General features: G+C 42.8%; 1 protein-coding gene across 1 annotated transcript in view; it reads right to left on the reverse strand.

Moving 5' to 3' along the window:
• Positions 1-18,735, reverse strand: part of eif6 (eukaryotic translation initiation factor 6) — a 77,277-nt gene that overhangs the window by 51,472 nt on the left and 7,070 nt on the right. The window contains exon 4 of the mRNA XM_043710986.1: positions 9,097-9,272. Coding sequence (XP_043566921.1) covers positions 9,097-9,272 — 176 coding nt within the window. The remainder of the gene's footprint in view (positions 1-9,096; positions 9,273-18,735) is intronic.

Consider the following 18,735-nt stretch of genomic DNA (forward strand, 5'->3'; position numbering starts at 1 on the left):
TATACACTTAATGGTAAGGTCCTCGGGAGTGTTGCTGAACAAAGAGACCTTGGAGTGCAGGTTCATAGCTCCTTGAAAGTGGAGTCGCAGGTAGATAGGATAGTGAAGGCGGCGTTTGGTATGCTTTCCTTTATTGGTCAGAGTATTGAGTACAGGAGTTGGGAGATCATGTTGCGTCTGTACAAGACATTGGTTAGGCCACTGTTGGAATATTCTGTGCAATTCTGGTCTCCTTCCTATCGGAAAGATGTTGTGAAACTTGAAAGGGTTCAGTAAAGACTTACAAGGATGTTGCCAGGGTTGGAGGACTTGAGCTATAGGGAGAGGCTGAACATGGTGGGGCTGTTTTCCCTGGAGCCTCAGAGGCTGATGAATGACCTTGTATAGGTTTACACATTATGAGGGGCATGGATAGAATAAATAGACAAAGTCTTTTCCCTGGGGTGGTAGAGTCCAAAACTAGAGAATATAGGTTTAGGGTGAGAGGGGAAAGATATAAAAGAGACCTAAGGGGCAACTTTTTCACGCAGAGGGTGGTACATGTATGGAATGAGCTGCCAGAGGATGTGGTGGAGGCTGATACAATTGCAACATTTAAGAGGCATTTGGATGGGTATATGAATAGGAAGGGTTTGGAGGGATATGGGCCGGGTGCTGTTAGGTGGGACTAGATTGGGTTGGGATATCTGGTCGGCACAGATGGATTGGACCGAACGGTCTGTTTACTCCACACAAAGGCCGCCTTGCTGATCTTTGAGGGGCCCTATTCTCTCCCTAGTTATCCTTTTGTCCTTAATATATTTATAAAAACCCTTTGGATCCTCCTTAATTCTATTTGCCAAAGCTATCTCATGTCCCCGTTTTGCCCTCCTGATTTTCCTCTTAAGTATACTCCTACTTTTTTTATACTCTTCTAAGGATTCACTCGATCGATCCTGTCTATACCTGACATATGCTTCCTTCTTTTTCTTAACCAAACCCTCAATTTCTTTAGTCATCAGCATTCCCTATACCTACCAGGCTTCCCTTTCACCCTGATAGGAATATACTTTCTCTGGATTCTTGTTGTCTCATTTCTGAAGGCTTCCCATTTTCCAGCCATCCCTTTACCTACGAACATCTGCCTCCAATCAGCTTTTGGAAGTTCTTGCCCAATACCATCAAAATTGGCCTTTCTCCAATTTAGAACTTCAACTTTTAGATCTGGTCTATCCTTTCCCATCACTATTTTAAATTTGTTAGGGATAACTTTCCCATGATGAATAAGGCAAGTCAGCATGGCTTCATATTAAGTATTTCTAAAGTTCATTACAGTTTTTATAATAGACTAACATTATTACAATGAGATGTTAATCCAACCAACTACCTGTTTTCTTGGTCTTCCTCCTTTTTTGAATAAAGATGTTATATTGGCAGTTTATTAATCTTGGGAAATCACTACCAGTGCATCTACTACCTCCATGGTACTTAAATTTATCATAGAATGCAACCCATTAGGTCCAAGGGACCTACTGGCCTTTAGTTTTCGGCCCTTTTTCCTCTCATGATAGTTATTTTAATTAGTTCCTCCCTACTGCGGTTCCTTGATTATTCAGGGGAGGCAATGGCCTAGTGGTGTCATCACTGGACGATTAATCCAGAGACCCAGGTAACTGTCTGGGGACCTGGCCTTGAATCCTGCCACGGCAGATGGTGGAATTTGAATTGAATAAATATCTGGAATTTTTTCATCTAACAATGACCATGAATCCATTGCTGATGGTTGGAAAACCTCATCTGGTTCATTAATACCCTTTATGGAAGCAAACTGCCATCCTTATCTAGTCTGGACTACATGTGACTCCAGACCCACAGCAATACGGTTGGCTCTCAACTGCCTTCTGGGCAATTAGGGATGGACAATAAACGCCAGCCTAGTCAGCGACACCCTCACCCCCGTGAATGAGTGGAATGGTACAAGTGTCTTCTAGTTTGAAGAATAATGCAAAGTATTTATTTTATAGCTCCCCGGTTTCATTCTCTGCACCTTATCTCATCTTTTTTATGTATTTAAAGAATAGCCTTTTTAATATTACTTGCTGGTTCACCCTCAAAGTCTAATTTCTTTCTCTATTTTGTAGGTGATCCTTTGTTGGATTTTTAAAATTTCCCAATCCTCTGGTTTATCATTAATTTTTATTCCCGTTTACCCATGTTTCTGCTCTCATGCTAAATTCTACCATACTATGGTCACTGTTTCCTGGGGATTGATCTCTTAGATTGTTCCAGGAAACTTCCTCAAATCTACTCAATTCTTTCTTATGGCTACCTCTGCCAGTCAATGTCCATGAATAGAGTCTTATCCACGATTAATGTGCTGTCTTTTTTTAAATGTCCTCATTATACCCTTCAGTACAGCAACTGCTAGGGAGCCTACAAGCTACTCTCACCATTGTCTTTTTCCCCTTTTTAATTCTCATCTCTGCCCACATGGATTCCACATCTTCTGATCCTAGATCATTTCTTGCTATTGTACTTATTCTCTCTCAATAACAAAGCTACCCAACCATACTTTCCAAATGGTCTTTCCTTTCGAAATGTCACACATCCTTAACTAACTTCGTTCCCAGCTCTGTTCATCTTGTAATCATGTCTACATTATGGCCGTATAGTGGTTCCCATTAACCATTGCATGCACTATTAATTTATTTTGTTCCAACTACTACATATTTATGTAAAGAGCAATTTATTTTGCTGTCTTAACCATTTCTCCCACTCTAAGTTCTTCTCCAATCCTGAATGAAAACCCTGGCAGGGAACATCGCCTTCAGAGAACAGTAGCTATTCTCCTAATTATACCACGATTGTGTTCCTATTTCCTTCCCCAACTTAAGGTGCCATGGTCAGTTTACTCATCGCCCTGACAGTCTGACCCTCATCTGCACAGCTGGCAAGAGCCACCTAACTGATAACTGCAGGGAACAGGCTCCTTGATGGCTGCCCATTGGACCCCAATAGCTGTCTTGCCTGCAGTTACACACTGTCCTTGTTCAAGGACCAAGATTGAATTAACTGATGCAACACATCTCCTGAAGCCAAGTGGCCATGTAGCTCTCCCTTGCAATGGATGAACATCTGTAGCTCCTCAGCTCAGACCCAAAATTCCTTGAGCTGCAAACACTTGCCCAATCAATGTGTTTCCCTAGGAGCACTTGAGTGTCCAGCAGCTGTCACATGCTTCATTAGCATGACAACACTCATGATGCCGCAGCTATAGTAGTTTATTGAATTAATTCATTACTGTAATACCCCTGCTCTTTAAACTGGATTGATTCTGGTGTAATACAGTTAGATACTGGAAATACAGTAGCCTTGCATGCAATACAATAATCTGTGACTCCTAGTTTAATGATTTGTATTCTAATTTTACCTGCTTCTTGACAATTCTATTTTCTTGCGACTTGTGCCTTCACAGAGTCAGAGCTGCACAGCACAGAAAGAGACCCCTCGGTCCAACTCGCTGACCAGACACCTAAAAATAATCTAGTCCCATTTGCTAGCAATTGGCACATACCCCTCTACTCATATCCACCTAGCTGCCTTTTAAATGCTGTAATTGTACCAGTCTCCACCACTTCCTCTGGCACCAACCTGTGAGAGAAAACTTTGCCCCTTGGGCCCCTTTTATTTCTTTCCCTGCTCACCTTAAACCTTGGCCCTCTAGTTCTGAACTCCCCAACATGGAGAGAAGACTTTGTCTATTTACCCTATCCATGTCCCTCAATTTTATAAACCTCAAAAATGTCACCCCTCAGCCTCCGTTGCTCCAGAAAACAGCCCCAGCCTATTCAGCTTCTCCCTATAGCTTAAACGCTCCAACTCTGGCAACATCCTTGTAAATCTTTTCTGAACCCTTTCAAGATTCACAACATCCTTCTTATAATAGACACCAGAACTACATGCAGTATTCCAAAAGTGGCCGAACCAATGTTGCAACATGGCTTCCCAACTCCTACACACAATGCACTGACCAATAAAGGCAAGCATACCAGACGCCTTCTTCACTGTTCTATCTATCTGCAACTCTTTCAAGGAGCTATGAGAGTGAGAATAAATAGTCATGGATCTGCACTATGTCCCTGACACTTTTGGCTGCATGAATTATCTCCCCAAACGAAATTAACATTATAATTGCCACAATATCAAAGCTCGCTCTTTCCAATGAGAAGATGAGATTTATCACACTTCAAATGCTTTCCTTCAAGACTGCAGCAGCGTAAGGGTGGGAATCAAAACTCATTTTAATCAAATTGGCAAATGCGAACATCAGCTTCTTTGAGAAGTCAGACCACACAGCATGATTGGAAATCCCACACAAAACCAGAGCTTCACTATAGACAGAATTGTGGGCTGTTAACTGCTGAGCTCAGACATCAAGTCATCAGCCATCTCAGCTCCACACCATCTCAGCAGGAATTCCTGATCTGTTTCAATCACCTAGCTTCCATCAGAAGATCAGAACTTGGGGGTTCATTGATGATTGCAAAATAACTATTTAACCAGTATTCAAAACTTCACTTTAGTTTTAGTGCGGATTTAGCTACCCTCCATAAAATACTCACCCTATGAATGACTGGTGCCCCAATTATACAACATTTCAAACCTAATTAACTCAAACCAGAATTTTTTCCTTATGAGATGATGCCAAAGCAATTCATATCCAAATTCAGCAAGACCTGGACAAAAACCCTATCGCTGTCAACTCAAGCCACACAAGCGCTAAGTAAAGACAATCAGCAACAATAGAGAATTGAACCATCGTCCCTTGACATTCAACGGTGTTACGATCTTGGAATTTTTCACAATGATTTGGATGTGAGCATAAGAGGTATAGTTAGTAAGTTTGTAGATGACACCAAATTGGAAGTGTAGTGGACTGCAAAGGAGGTTACCTCAAATTACAACGGGATCATGATCAGGTGGGCCAAGTGGCAGATAGAGTTTAATTTAGATAAATGTAAGGTGCTGCATTTTGGGAAAGCAAATCTTAGCAGGACTTATACACTTAATGGGAAGGTCCTAGGGAGTATTGCTGACCAAAGAGACCTTGGAGTGCAGGTTCATAGCTCCTTGAAAGTAGAGTTGCAGGTAGATAGGATAGTGAAGTCGGTGGTTGGTGTGCTTTCCTTTATTGGTCAGAGTATTGAGTACAGGAGTTGGGAGGTCATGTTACAGCTGTATAGGACATTGGTTGTAGAGTCACAGATAGTTAGGATAGTGAAGGTGTTTGGTATGCTTCCCTTTATTGGTCAGAGTATTGAGTATAGGAGTTGGAAGGTCATGTTGCAATTTTTAAGGACATTAGTTAGGCCACTTTTGCAACATTGCATGCAATTTTGGTCTCCTTCCTATCGAAAGGATGTTGTGAAACTTGAAAGGGTTCAGAACAGATTTACAAGGATGTTGTCAGGGTTATAGGGAGAGGCTGAACAAGCTGGGGCTGTTTTCCCTGCAGCATCGGAGACTGAGACTATGGGGTGACCTTAGAGGTTCATAAAATCATGAGGGGCATGAATAGGGTAAATAGACAAAATCTTTTCCCTGGGGTGGGGGATTTCAGAACCAATGGGGTTACTTTTTCACACACATAGTGGCGCGTGCATGGAATGAGCTGCCAGAGGAAGTGGTGGAGGCTAGTACAACTACAATATTTAGAGTCATAGAGATGTACAGCATGGAAACAGACCCTTTGGTCCAACCCGCCCATGCCGACCAGATTCCCCAACCCAATCTAGTCCTACCTGCCAGCACTCGGCCCACATCCTTCCTATTCATATACCCATCCAAATGCCTCTTAAATGTTGCAACTGTACCAGCCTCCACCACATCCTCTGGCAGCTCATTCCATTTATGTACCACCCTCAGGGTGAAAACGTTGCCCCTTAGGTCTCTTTTATATCTTTCCCATCTCACCGTAAACCCTCTAGTTCTGGACTCCCCAACCATCTGGATGGGTATATGAATAGGAAGGGTTCTGGACTCCCCAACCATCTGGATGGGTATATGAATAGGAAGGGTTTAGAGGGATAGGGGCCAGGTGTTGGCAAGTGGGACTAAATTAGGTTGGGATATCTAGTCGGCATGGACAGGTTGGACCCAAAGATTCGGAATCAGTTCCTGCAGATTGGAGGGTGGCTAATGTTATACCACTTTTTAAGAAAGGTGGGAGAGAAAGCAGGAAATTATAGACCAGTTAGTCTGACCTCAGTGGTGGGAAAGATGCTGGAGTCTATTATAAAGGATGAAATTACAGCACATCTGGATAGTAGTAACAGGATAGGTCAGAGTCAGCATGGATTTACGAAGGGGAAATCATGCTTGACTAATCTTCTGGATTTTTTTGAGGATGTAACTCTGAAGATGGAAGAGGGAGATCCAGCAGATGTGGTGTACCTGGACTTTCAGAAAGCTTTTGATAAAGTCCCACATAGGAGGTTAGTGAGCAAAATTAGGGCGCATGGTATTGGGGGCAAAGTACTAACTTGGATTGAAAGTTGGTTCCTGTCAGCCAACCAAAGAGTAGTGATAATCGGCTCCATTTCGGAATGGCAGGCAGTGACCAGCGGGGTACTGCAGAGATCCGTGCTGGGACCGCAGCTTTTTACAATATATGTTAATGATATAGAAGATGGTATCAGCAATAACATTAGCAAATTTGCTGATGATACAAAGCTGGGTGGCAGGGTGAAATGTGATGATGATGTTAGGAGATTACAGGGTGACCTGGCCAGGTTAGGTGAGTGGTCAGATGCATGGCAAATGCGGTTTAATGTGGATAAATGTATGGTTATCCATTTTGGTGGCAAGAACAGGAAGGCAGATTACTACCTCAATGGAATCAATTTAGGTAAAGCAGTACAGCGAGATCTGGGTGTTCTTGTACACCAGTCAGTGAAGGCAAGCATGCAGGTACAGCAGGTAGTGAAGAAGGCTAATAGCATGCTGGCCTTCATAACAAGAGAGATTGAGTATTGAAGCAAAGAGGTTCTTCCGCAGCTGTACAGGGCTCTGGTGAGACCACACCTGGAGTATTGTGTGCAGTTCTGGTCTCCAAATTTGAGGAAAGACATTCTGGCTATTGAGGGAGTGCAGCGTAGGTTCACGAGGTCAATTCCTGGAATGGCGGGATTACCTTACACTGAAAGACTGGAGTGACTGGGCTTGTATACCCTTGAGTTTAGAAGACTGAGAGGGGATCTGATTGAGACATATAAGATTATTAAAGGATTGGACACTCTGGCGGCAGGAAACATGTTTCCGCTGATGGGTGAGTGCCGAACCAGAGGACACAGCTTAAAAATACGGGGTAGACCATTTAGGACAGAGATGAGGAGAAACCTCTTCACCCAGAGAGTGGTGGCTGTGTTGAATGCTCTTCCCAAGAGGGTAGTGGAGGGCCCAGTCTCTGGATCCATTTAAGAAAGAGTTGGATAGAGCTCTCAAGGATAGTGGAATCAAGGGTTATAGAGATAAGGCAGGAACAGGATACTGATTAAGGATGATCAGCCATGATCATATTGAATGGTGGTGCAGACTCGAAGGACAGAATGGCCTACTCCTGCCCCTATTGTCTGTTTCCATGCTACACATCTCTCTGACTTTAATCAACATCAGCGGTTTATCACTGATCAGAAACTGAACTGGGCTAGCTGCATAGATTGTGGCTGTAGGAGCAGGTCAGACGATAGGAATCCTGCCGCAAATAACTCACCTCGAGTCCCCAGTGCATGTCCACCAGCTACAAAGCACAAGTCAGGAGTGTGATGGAATATTCCCCATATACCTGGATTGGTGCCACTCAAGAGGCTTGACACGATCCAGGACAAAGGAGCCAAACTAATCGACACCATATCTATAAGCATCTACTCCCTTCACCACCTACATTCAGTGGCAGCAGTATGTACCATTTACAAATCAAAATTGCAAAAATTCAACGATCCTTAGATTGCATATTGCAAACACACTACTACTTCTATCTAGAAGGATATGGGCAGAAGATACATGGGAACACAGTCACCTGCAAACTCCTCACCCCCCTGACTTGGAAATATATTGTCATTCCTTCAGTGTTGCTGCTTCAAATTCTTGGATGTCTCCTTAACAACATAATGTATCTACCTACCCTAAACTCAAGGCGACGGCTCATTCTCAACTTCTCCACAGCAACTAGCAATAAATGCCTGCCCAGACAGTGATGCTCACATCTCATGAAACAACTGAGGTAGAGAAGGATATCTCATTTAAATAACCAACAGCACTCCAAAAGGATTGACAGCAATTACATGTAAATAGCTCACTCGGTTATAAAGAACGCTAATGAAGGAGCATTTACCAATGGACTTGCTCAGACCAAAGGAGACTAGGCAAGAGCCAGCCCTTAGCAGGCTTGCTGACAAACTGTCATAGTGGACCGAATAGAGAAAAAGGTAGGTGCTGCCAGTTGTGGTGGAGCAAGCAGGGAATATTACAGAGGGGGCATGAGGTCCAGCCCAGGTTAGGCCTTAGGAAATGGGACAGTTGGAATTCTTCTCTCCTCAGGTGGTGGTGGTTGTGGGTTCCAGTCTCACTTCAGGACTTGAGCATGCAATTCAATTGATATTGACAGAAGGGATAAATTCAATGAAACATTAACAGAAAGCTCATCTGAATACTCAATAAACAGAGCTTAAAATTGTGTTACTGGAAAAGCGCAGCAGGTCAGGCAGCATCCAAGGAACAGGAGAATCGACATTTCGGGCATAAGCCCTTCTTCAGGAATGAGGAGGGTGTGCCAAGCAGGCTAAGATAAAAGGTAGGGAGGAGGGGCGTTGGGAATACGATAGGTGGAAGGAGGTTAAGGAGAGGGTGATAGGCCGGAGAGGGGGTGGGGGCAGAGAGGTCGGGAAGATGATTGCAGGTCAAGAAGATGGTGCTGAGTCTGAGGGTTGGGACTGAGAAAAGGTGGGGGGAGGAGGGGAAATGAGAAAGCTGGAGAAATCTGCATTCATCCCTTCAGTTAGTTTCTCAATAAAATAATCCCTATATTATGAAAAAAAAGCCCAGGAACAGCACACATACTCTGTCTAGGTCCGGGTGCACCAGAGCCACGTAGTCATTACAGGCAATTACATTCCCGAGTGCAGAAAGACGCTCCTCAACTCTCTGGATGGCCACAGAGTCTGGCAGGCAATTGCGGATATGCTGTAACTCCTGATCTGTCGTGTTATTAGGGACCATTAACCCATGTCGATTACCTAGAGAAGACAAATCCACTGATTAGACAAAGACTGAAAAATACACCATTCCTCTGAACAGGTTCAACCAAGCATACTTCCTTCTGCTGTTGGCCACACCATAAATGGGGTATGGTGTTACAGTTTAATAGCTTCGCCAGTTATTGTTGTGTTTACTTTCTCTTCACTTAGGCCCCTTGATTATTTAGTAATTTTGGAATGCTGATAGGGTCTTCTACAATGAAGATTGATGCAAAATATTTAATCAACCCCTCTGCCATTATTCCCTCAGTCATATTTCTAAGGGGTCTATATTCACTTTGCTTCTCTTTTCAAATAAAGAAGCTCTTGCTACCCATTTTAAATTACTTGCTAGTTTGTCCACAGTTTATTTTCTTCCCCATTTTTTTGTCATCTTACATCGGCTTTTCAAACTTTCCCAATCTTCTGATTTACCACTAATCTTTGCCATGTTCTTTTTTTTCCTTTAAATTTTATACCATTCTTAAACTTCCTTGTTTAGCCATGGCTAGTTTATTCCCTTTCTAGGATCTTTGTTGCTTACTGGGACATAACATCCGAGTCATAGAGTCAGAGGTACAGCACAGGAACAGACCCTTCAGGCCAACAGGCCCATGCCAACCAGACATCCCCAACCCAATCTAGTCCCATTTGCCAGCACCCACCCCATATTCCTCCAAACTCTTCCTATTCATATACCCATCCAGATGCCTTTTAAATTTTATAATTGTACCAAAATACTTCCATCACTTCCTCTGGCAGCTCATTCCATACACGCACCACTCTCTGCCCCTTAGGTCCCTTTTAAATCTTTCCCCTCTAACCCTAAGCCTATACCCTCGGGTTCTGGACTCTCACCCTAGGGAACAGATCTTGTCAAGTTACCCCATCCACGTCCCTCAGGATTTTATAAACCTCTAAAGTCCCCCCCCCAAGCATCTGACACTCCAGGGAAAACAGTCTGTCTGTTCAACCTCTCCCTATAGCTCAAATCTTCCTACCCCAGCAACATCCTTGTAAATTGTTTCTGAACCTTTTCAAGTTTCACAACATCCTTGCGAAAGGAAAGAGACCAGAATTGTACACAATATTCCGACATTGGCCTAACCAATGTCCTGGACAACCTCAACATGACCTCCCAACTCTTGTATTCAATGCTCTGACCAATGAAGGAAAGCATACCAAATGCCTTCTCCACTATCCTCACTAGCTGTGACTCCACTTTCAAGAAACTATGATCCTACACTCCAAGGTGTCTTTGTTTAACAACACTCCCTAGGACCTTACCATTAAGTGTATAAGTCTTGCTCTGATTTGCCTTTCCAAAATGCAGCACCTCACATTTATCTAAATCAAACTCCATCTGCCACTCAGCCCATTGGCCCATCTGATGAAGATCCCACTGTAACCTGAGGTAACCTTCCTCGCTGTTCAGTACACCTCCAATTTTGGTGTCATCTGCAAACTTACTAACTATACTTATGTTCACATCCAAATCATTTATATAAATGAAGAAAAGCAGTGGAGTCAGCACTGATCCTTGTGGCACATCACTGGTCACAGGCCTCCAGTCTGAAAGGCAACCTGCTGAGTCACAAACTATTTTCTTAAGGACATTGGTTCGGCCACGGTTGGAATTCTATGTTCAGTTGTGGTTTCTCTGCTATAGAGATGATATTGTGAAACTTGAAAAGATTTTCAAGGATGTTGCCAGGGTTGGAGGGTTTGAGTTATAGGGAGAGGCTGAATAGGCTGGGGCTGTTTTCCCTGGAGCGTTGGAGGCTGAGGGGTGACGTTATAGAGGTTTATAAGATCATGAGGGGCATGGATAGGGTGAATAGACAAGATCTTTTCCCCAGGATAGGGGAGCCAAAACTGGAGGGCATAGATTATGGGTGGCACGGTGGTTAGCACTGCTGCCTCACAGCGCCAGAGACCCGGGTTCAATTCCCACCTCAGGCGACTGACTGTGTGGAGTTTGCACATTCTCCCAATGCCTGCGTGGGTTTCCTCCGGGTGCTCCGGTTTCCTCCCACAGTCCAAAGATGTGCAGCTCAGGTGAATTGGCCATGCTAAATTGCCCGTAGTGTTAGGCAAGGGGTAAATGTAGGGGTATGGGTGGGTTGCGCTTCGACGGATCGGTGTGGACTTGTTGGGCCGAAGGGCCTGTTTCCACACTGTAATGTAACCTAAAAAAAAATTTAAGGTGAGCGGGGAAAGTTTTGAAAAAGGAATTAAGGGGTAACTCATGCAGAGGGTGGTGCATGTATGAAATGAGCTGCCAGTGGAAGTTTGGTACAATTACAGCATTTAAAAGACATCTGGATGTGGGTATATGAATAAGAAAGGTTTAGAAGGATGTAGGCCAAATGCTGGCAAATGAGACTCGATTTATTTTGAATATCTGATCAGCATGGACAAGTTGGAATAATGGGTATGTTTCATCTTGTACATCTCTATGGCTCTGTCATTGTTTCTCAACGATTTTTTCTGAACACCCTCCCCTGTCCACATCAGCCTACTCAGCTGTCATCCTCAAGTAATGGATTCTCTACCATTGGAAGATTCTTTACTCTTTGATGACGTGGGTGTTGGTGGCAAGGCCAGCATTTGTTATCCATCTTAACTGACCTTGGACAGAGGTCAAGAATCAACTACTCTGATAAAAGCAAAGTGCTGCAGATGCCAGAAACCTGAAATATAAACAGTAAGCAAGGAAACTTTACAGTTTTTCGCAGCATCCCTGGAGAGAGAAAAAGTTAAGGTTTTGGATTCCAATCTTCAGAAGAATCGTTATTGGACAGGTCTCGGTATTAACTCTGTCTCCCTCCAGAAATGCTGTCAGAGCTGCAGGTTTCTGCAGCTGCTTTTATTTTAAAATCAACCACACTGCTGTGGATCTGGAGTTAGACTGAGGCCAGAATAAGTAGAGACAGCAAATTTCCTTTCTGAAGGAAATTAGTGAATCAGGTAGGTTTTTAATAACAAATAATAGTTTCATGGACACCATTACAGAGATGAGCTTGCAATTCCAGATAATTAATTTCAATTCCACTGGCTGCCAAGGTACGATTTGAAACCAGTTCCTGAGAGCATCAGATCGGTCCTCGAAGGACTCCAATGACACCATCATAATGCCATCATATCCCCACTGGATTCAACATCAGCCACCTCTCTAACTACATCCCAAATATATCTGAGATTACTTAGCATGGCTTCTTATAATGCAAATTGGTTAATGACAGATGAATATGAAGGAATTGATGTGCCAGGTGATACAGATTAAGATGATGTAGAATTCTGTTGTTTAAGGCAGAGTTCCCCAGATACTAATATTTAGCTTCTGGTCTGTAATGGTAAAGTCACTTTAAACAGAATGCATCAGTTTTCACAAGGAGTGTGCAGCGATCAGTCCCATCCTCAAGACCTACCTACATCAGGTATATCAGTGAAGATGAGGACAACAACATTCTATGGATTTACACCTTCCCAGGTAATGATTAAACAATGTTCAACAAAGTACTGACAGGAGCAGAGAATTCTCTTGAACCAGCAGCATAGATTTAAAGGTGAGAGAGAAAAGGGGGTAACTTTTTCATAGAGAGAGTGGTCTATGTATGGAATGAGCAACCAGACAAAGTGGTAGAGATGGATACAACTGCAACATTTAGGAGACATTTGGACAGATACATGGATAGGAAAGGTTTAGAGGGATATGAACCAAACACAGACTAGTTTAGTTTAGGATACCTGGTCAGCAAGGATGACTTGACCAAGGGCCTATTTCCATGCTGTACGACTCTAGCTAGTGTTGCTTTAAGGGTTCGGAGAAAACGTTGAAGACACCTTGGGCAACGTGTGGTGTGATGCCTAGGCTGGTGCGTGTGGGGTGTCACTGTAAACCAACTCACGAAGCTGGGATTAATACACTAGCAAGGAGATTTTCTAGAGGTGCTCAGGAGGATTGAAACTACTAAGGTGGGGAATGAGACCCAGGGAAATACTGAGAAAACAGATCAATTGGAGACTGGTACAGTTGGGAAAGGGAGCGAGTCAAACAGTCAGGGTAGGCAGGAACAAAGCAGAGAACAAGGTAGGACTGATAAATTAAACTGCATTTATTTCAATGCAAGTGGCTAACAGGGAAGGCAGATTAACTTGGGGCATGGTTAGAAACATGGGACAGGGATATCATAGCAATTACAGAAACATGGCCAGTGGGATGGACAGGATTGGCAGCTTAATGTTCCAGCATACAAATGCTATGGGAAAGACAAAGGGGGATAAGAGAGGAGGGGGAGTGGTATTTTTGATCAGGGATAGTATTACTGCTGTACTTAGGGCAGATATTCCTGGGAATACATCCAGGAAAGGTATTTGGATGGAACTGAGAAATAAGAAAGGGATGATCACCTTATTGGGATTGTATTATAGACCCCCTAATAGTCAGTGGGAAATTGAGAAACAAATTTGTAAGGAGATCTCAGTTATCTGTAACAATAATAGGGTCGTTACAGTAGAGGATTTTAACTTTCCAAACATAGACTGGGATGCTATTAGTGTTAAGGGTTTAGATGGAGAGGAATTTGTTAAGTGCATACAAGAAAATTTTCTGATTTAGTATGTGCACGCACCAACTAGAGAAGTTGCAAAGTATGACCTACTCTTGGGAAATAAGGCAGGGCAGGTGACTGAGGTGTCAGAGGGCGAGCACTTTGGGGCCAGCGATCATAATTCTATTAGTTTTAACATAGATCTGGTTTATCTTTTTCCATCACTAACAGTTGAAGCTCTAAATTGGAGGAAGTCTAATTTTGATGGTATTAGGCAAGAACTTTTAAAAGCTGATTGAGGGCTGGTATTCACAGGTAAAGGGACATCTGGAAAATGGGAAGCCTTCAAAAACTAGATAATGAGTGTACAGAGACAGTATATCCCTATTAGGGTGAAAGGAAAGGTTGGTAAGTGTAGGAAATGCTGGATGACTAAAGAAATTGAAGTTTTGGTTAAGTAAAAGGAGGAAGCATATGTCAGGTATAGACAGGATAGATCAAGGGAATCCTTAGAAGAGTATAAAGGCAGTAGGAGTATACTTGAGAGAAATCAGGAGGGCAAACCGTGGACATGAGATAGCTTTGGAAATAAGGTGAAGGAGAATTCAAAGGGCTTTTACATATACATTAAAGACAAAAGGGTAACTAGGGAGAGAATAGGGCCCCTCAAAGATTAGCAAGTTCGTCTTTGTGTGGAGCTGCAGGAGATACTAAATGAGTATTTTGCATCAGTGTTTACCGTGGAGAAGGACATGGAACATATAGAAAGTGGGGACATAGATGATGACATCTTGAAAAATGTCCATATTACAGAGGTGCTGGAAGCCTTGAAATGTATAAAAGTGGATAAATTGCCAAGATCTGATCAGGTGTACCCTAGACCTCTGTGGGAAACTAGGAAAGTGATTGCTGGGCCTCTTACTGAGATATTTGTATTATCAATAGTCACAGGTGCGGTGCCAGAAGACTGGAAGGTGACTAATGTGTTGCCACTGTTTCAGAAAGGTGATAAGGATATGCCAGGGAACTACAGGCCAATGAGCCTGACATCGGTAGTGGGAGAGTTGTTGGAGATAATCCTGAGGGACAGGATTGATGAGGGCAAAGCAGTAGACATGATCTATATGGACTCCAGTAAGGTGTTTGACAAGGTTCCCCACGGGAGACTGGTTAGCAAGGTTGCATCTCATGGAACACAGGGAGAACTAGCCATTGAGATACAAGGCTCGAAGGTAGAAGTAAGTAGGTGGTGGTGGAGGGCTGCTTTTCAGACTGGAGGCCTGTGACCAGTGGAGTGTCAGTGGACCGGTGTTGGGTCCACTACTTTCCATAATTTATATAAATGATTTGGATGTAAATATTGGAGCTATAGTTAGTGAGTTTGCAGATGATACCAAAATTGGAGGTGTAGTGGCCAGCAAAGAAGGTCATCTTAGATTACAATGGGATCTTGATCAGATGGGCCAATGGATTGAGGAGTGGCAGATCGAGTTTAATTCAGATAAATGCGAGGTGCTGCATTTTGAAAAAACAAATCAGAGCAGGACTTATACACTTAATGGTAAGGTCCTGGGGAGTGTTGCAGAACAAAGAGACCTTGGAATGCAGGTTCACAGCTCCTTGAAAGTAGAGTTGCAGGTAGATAGGATAGTGAAGGAGGCATTTGGTATGCCTTATTTTATTGGTTAGAGCATAGAGTATAGGAATTGGGAGGTCATGTTGCGGCCGTACAGGACATTGGTTCGGCCACTTTTGAAATACTGAGTGCAATTCTGGTCTCCTTCCTATCGGAAGGATGTTGTGAAACTTGAAAGGGTTCAGAAAAGATTTACAAGGATGTTGCCGGAGTTGGAGGATTTGAGCTATAGGGAGAGGTTCAATGGCTGGGGCTGTTTTCCCTGGAGCAGAGGTTGAGGGGTGACCTTATAGAGGTTTATAAAATCATGAGAGGCATGGATAGGATAAACAGACATTGCCTCTTCCCTGGAGTGGGGGCAATCCAGAACTAGAGGGCATAGATTCAGGGTGAGAGGGGAAAGATATAAAGGAGACCTAAGAGGCAACATTTTCATACAGAGGAATGAGCTGCCAGAGGAAGTGGAGGAGTTTGGTACAATTACAACATTTAAAAGGCATCTGGATGGGTATAAGAATAGGAAGGGTTTAGAGGGATACAGGCCAAGTGCTGGCAAATGGGACTAGATTAGGTTGGGATATCTGGTCAGCATGGACGAGTTGGACCAAAGGGTCTGTTTCCATGCTGTACATCTCTTTGACTCTAAACGTTGAAGGCAGACTGCTTAGTGTCACCAGGCAAGCAGTTGCAGTAGTAATAATCCTGGTTGTCCTGTTTAGGAGCATGAGGAAGCAGATTCAAACCGCTCACCCTGGATAAGTATGGAAAAAATTAGTGCACCAGATAATCATCTTTATTAAAGTGGCATGATTAAAAAAAAGGCAAAGGATGAACCAATTCTGATCACAGCTTGGAGGAGAATTCACATGCAGCCTCTCAACACACCTGCAGAGTCAGCCACTGAGCCTTGTAAACAGAACTGATAAAATATTCATGGCTGTCACTTCCATCAGCTCCTGCTGCACTCAGCAGGATAAATTATACAACAGCAAGCTTGGCTAGAGATACAGCTAGAGTATACAGTAATCCTAGGATTGCCACAGAGATGGGAATGCAACCTTAGCACTAGGTCCTGGCAGGGTTTTAATGAAAGGTTGGTTTTAGAGGGAAAAAAACATTAATTTTGAAAACAAAGAATAAAGAGAACTGAATATACATGTAAAAGGGGAAAATTGTAGGGGTATGGAGAAAGAGCAGGTTGTACACCTAGTACCTTCAACTACATGGCATAAAAAAAGCTATAAAAACAATTTCCTCAGCATCAGAGGAAAACAATTTCTTCATTCACGAGCAGAGTATGCAGTATTATCAGCCTTCAGACAGACGGCAGGTTCAAATGGGACCTTCATCTATTATTGAAGATAACACGCAGACGGAGCAGCTTCATGTGGGATCAAACCTAGGAGAAGGTGACCTCAATTCCACAATCTGCCCAGCAGGATTAACTGGATCCAATTTCAGACCTTTGTTGAAAGGTTATTTGAACCTGCAATTTTCAACTCCCAAACTATCAAATATATTATTGAATTGTTAGCATTTCTGAGCGACATGCTTTAAGACTCAGGCTGGGAAGAATTGACATTCACTATCCAGGGGACATGCAGGACAGACAGCACAGACTTGTGCAATATCCTCATCATGTGAATTATTGCTTTGTCTAGCATGCCTGCAGGCACATTCAACCATCGATCTGAACCTATGCAGACTCACATCAACACTCTGCTTCCCCTTGATCAATGAACAGTCATTGATTTGATCCTTTAAACCTAAAAACGTCTTGGTTGAGATACAAACTAGCTGAAGTGATTTAAAGGAAAGGATTATCACAGTACAGAAACGGACCATCCAACCCAGCAGGTTGTACAAAACCAGAGCTGTTTCAGGATTAAAGAATTCCACTGGCAGATTATAGATTCAGAACAAATTGACAAGGCAGCGTTATTGGAGAAATCACACGTACAGATACGGATTGCAAAGGAAGGTATTTTAAAAAGTTTTGAAGAATTCTAAGATCCACTAATTTTTAAAAATCAATTCAAGCAATTCAATTACCTAAAATTCAAATCAGTGTGTAATCCAGGTAATACAAAACCCTCTTTCTTGATCATACAAGTAAAACCATTAAAATTTTCTATTAACACTCAGAAATGTCATTTTAAAAGGCAAGACAATGATTGGGTGAAATTAGATGAACATGTAAATTTCAAATTGATACAACTAAATATACGATTTTAGCTCCATTACATTTATTTTATTCATTCACAGGATGTGACGACGATGGCTAGGCCAGCACTTACTGCATATCATTAACTGCCCTCCTACAAACATGCAAATAATGGAGAGATATAGGAAAGTGATTGGAAATGCAGACATCACTTGAGTGGGCCTCTCACAGTCAGCTGTATTCAAATGGGCAGTTGTGCTTCCTACGATATGACAGAAACACTTCAACAATTGTAGGAGATTTTGGGACATCCTGAATTTATAAAAGGCACTACAAACCCTTCTTTCTATCTCCTTAAACAAGACCCACATGCAAGCGTAGGACATCAGCCAAACAGCACACAATGGAATAACTATCAGAGCTATGATATCAGATTACAGCCATAACATGAACCGACAGGGTGATTTCTAATAGTTCTCCTAGGATATTTCACAGTAATCACCAGACTCATTGTATAGTACAGCACTAACCGCACATAGCCTGAGGTGCATTCTGTACCATCTCAGCTTTCAATTTGTAGAGATTTTCCACGTTCAACAAAAACAGACAGTAAAACTTATTCTAGTGTATCACAGTGAATTACTATCAAGAGTATAGGCAATGGTCAGGTGGGTAACAAAGTTAACCAGAGAGGGACAAGAAGAATGTTAGCGAGGACAATCAAACAATGACACAATTCCATAAACATCTCTCACCAGATAAGACAAATAGATTAGGGACTCAGATCATCATGGGGGAGTCAAGTGCATAGCACCGAAGCATTAGCATCACAACATAAATTAACCTGAACTGCAAGACAGGTCAGGAGGCAGAGGTTAGTGCAATGGCCATTATTAGGGAGAAGGTGCTGGGCAGGCTGAAAGGACCAGAGGGACTACACCCTAGAGTTCTGAAGGATACAACACAGGAGAACGTGGTGGCATTGGTGGTGATCTTTTAGGAATCACTGGTATCAGCGATGACCTCCCCTTGATGAAGCTGTGCTGATTCAACCCGATATTACCATGCAATTCCAAGTACCCTGCTGTCAGGTTGGATCTCAGAGGACTG

Source organism: Chiloscyllium plagiosum, chromosome 20, assembly GCF_004010195.1.
Source record: "Chiloscyllium plagiosum isolate BGI_BamShark_2017 chromosome 20, ASM401019v2, whole genome shotgun sequence".
Lineage (NCBI taxonomy): Eukaryota > Metazoa > Chordata > Chondrichthyes > Orectolobiformes > Hemiscylliidae > Chiloscyllium > Chiloscyllium plagiosum.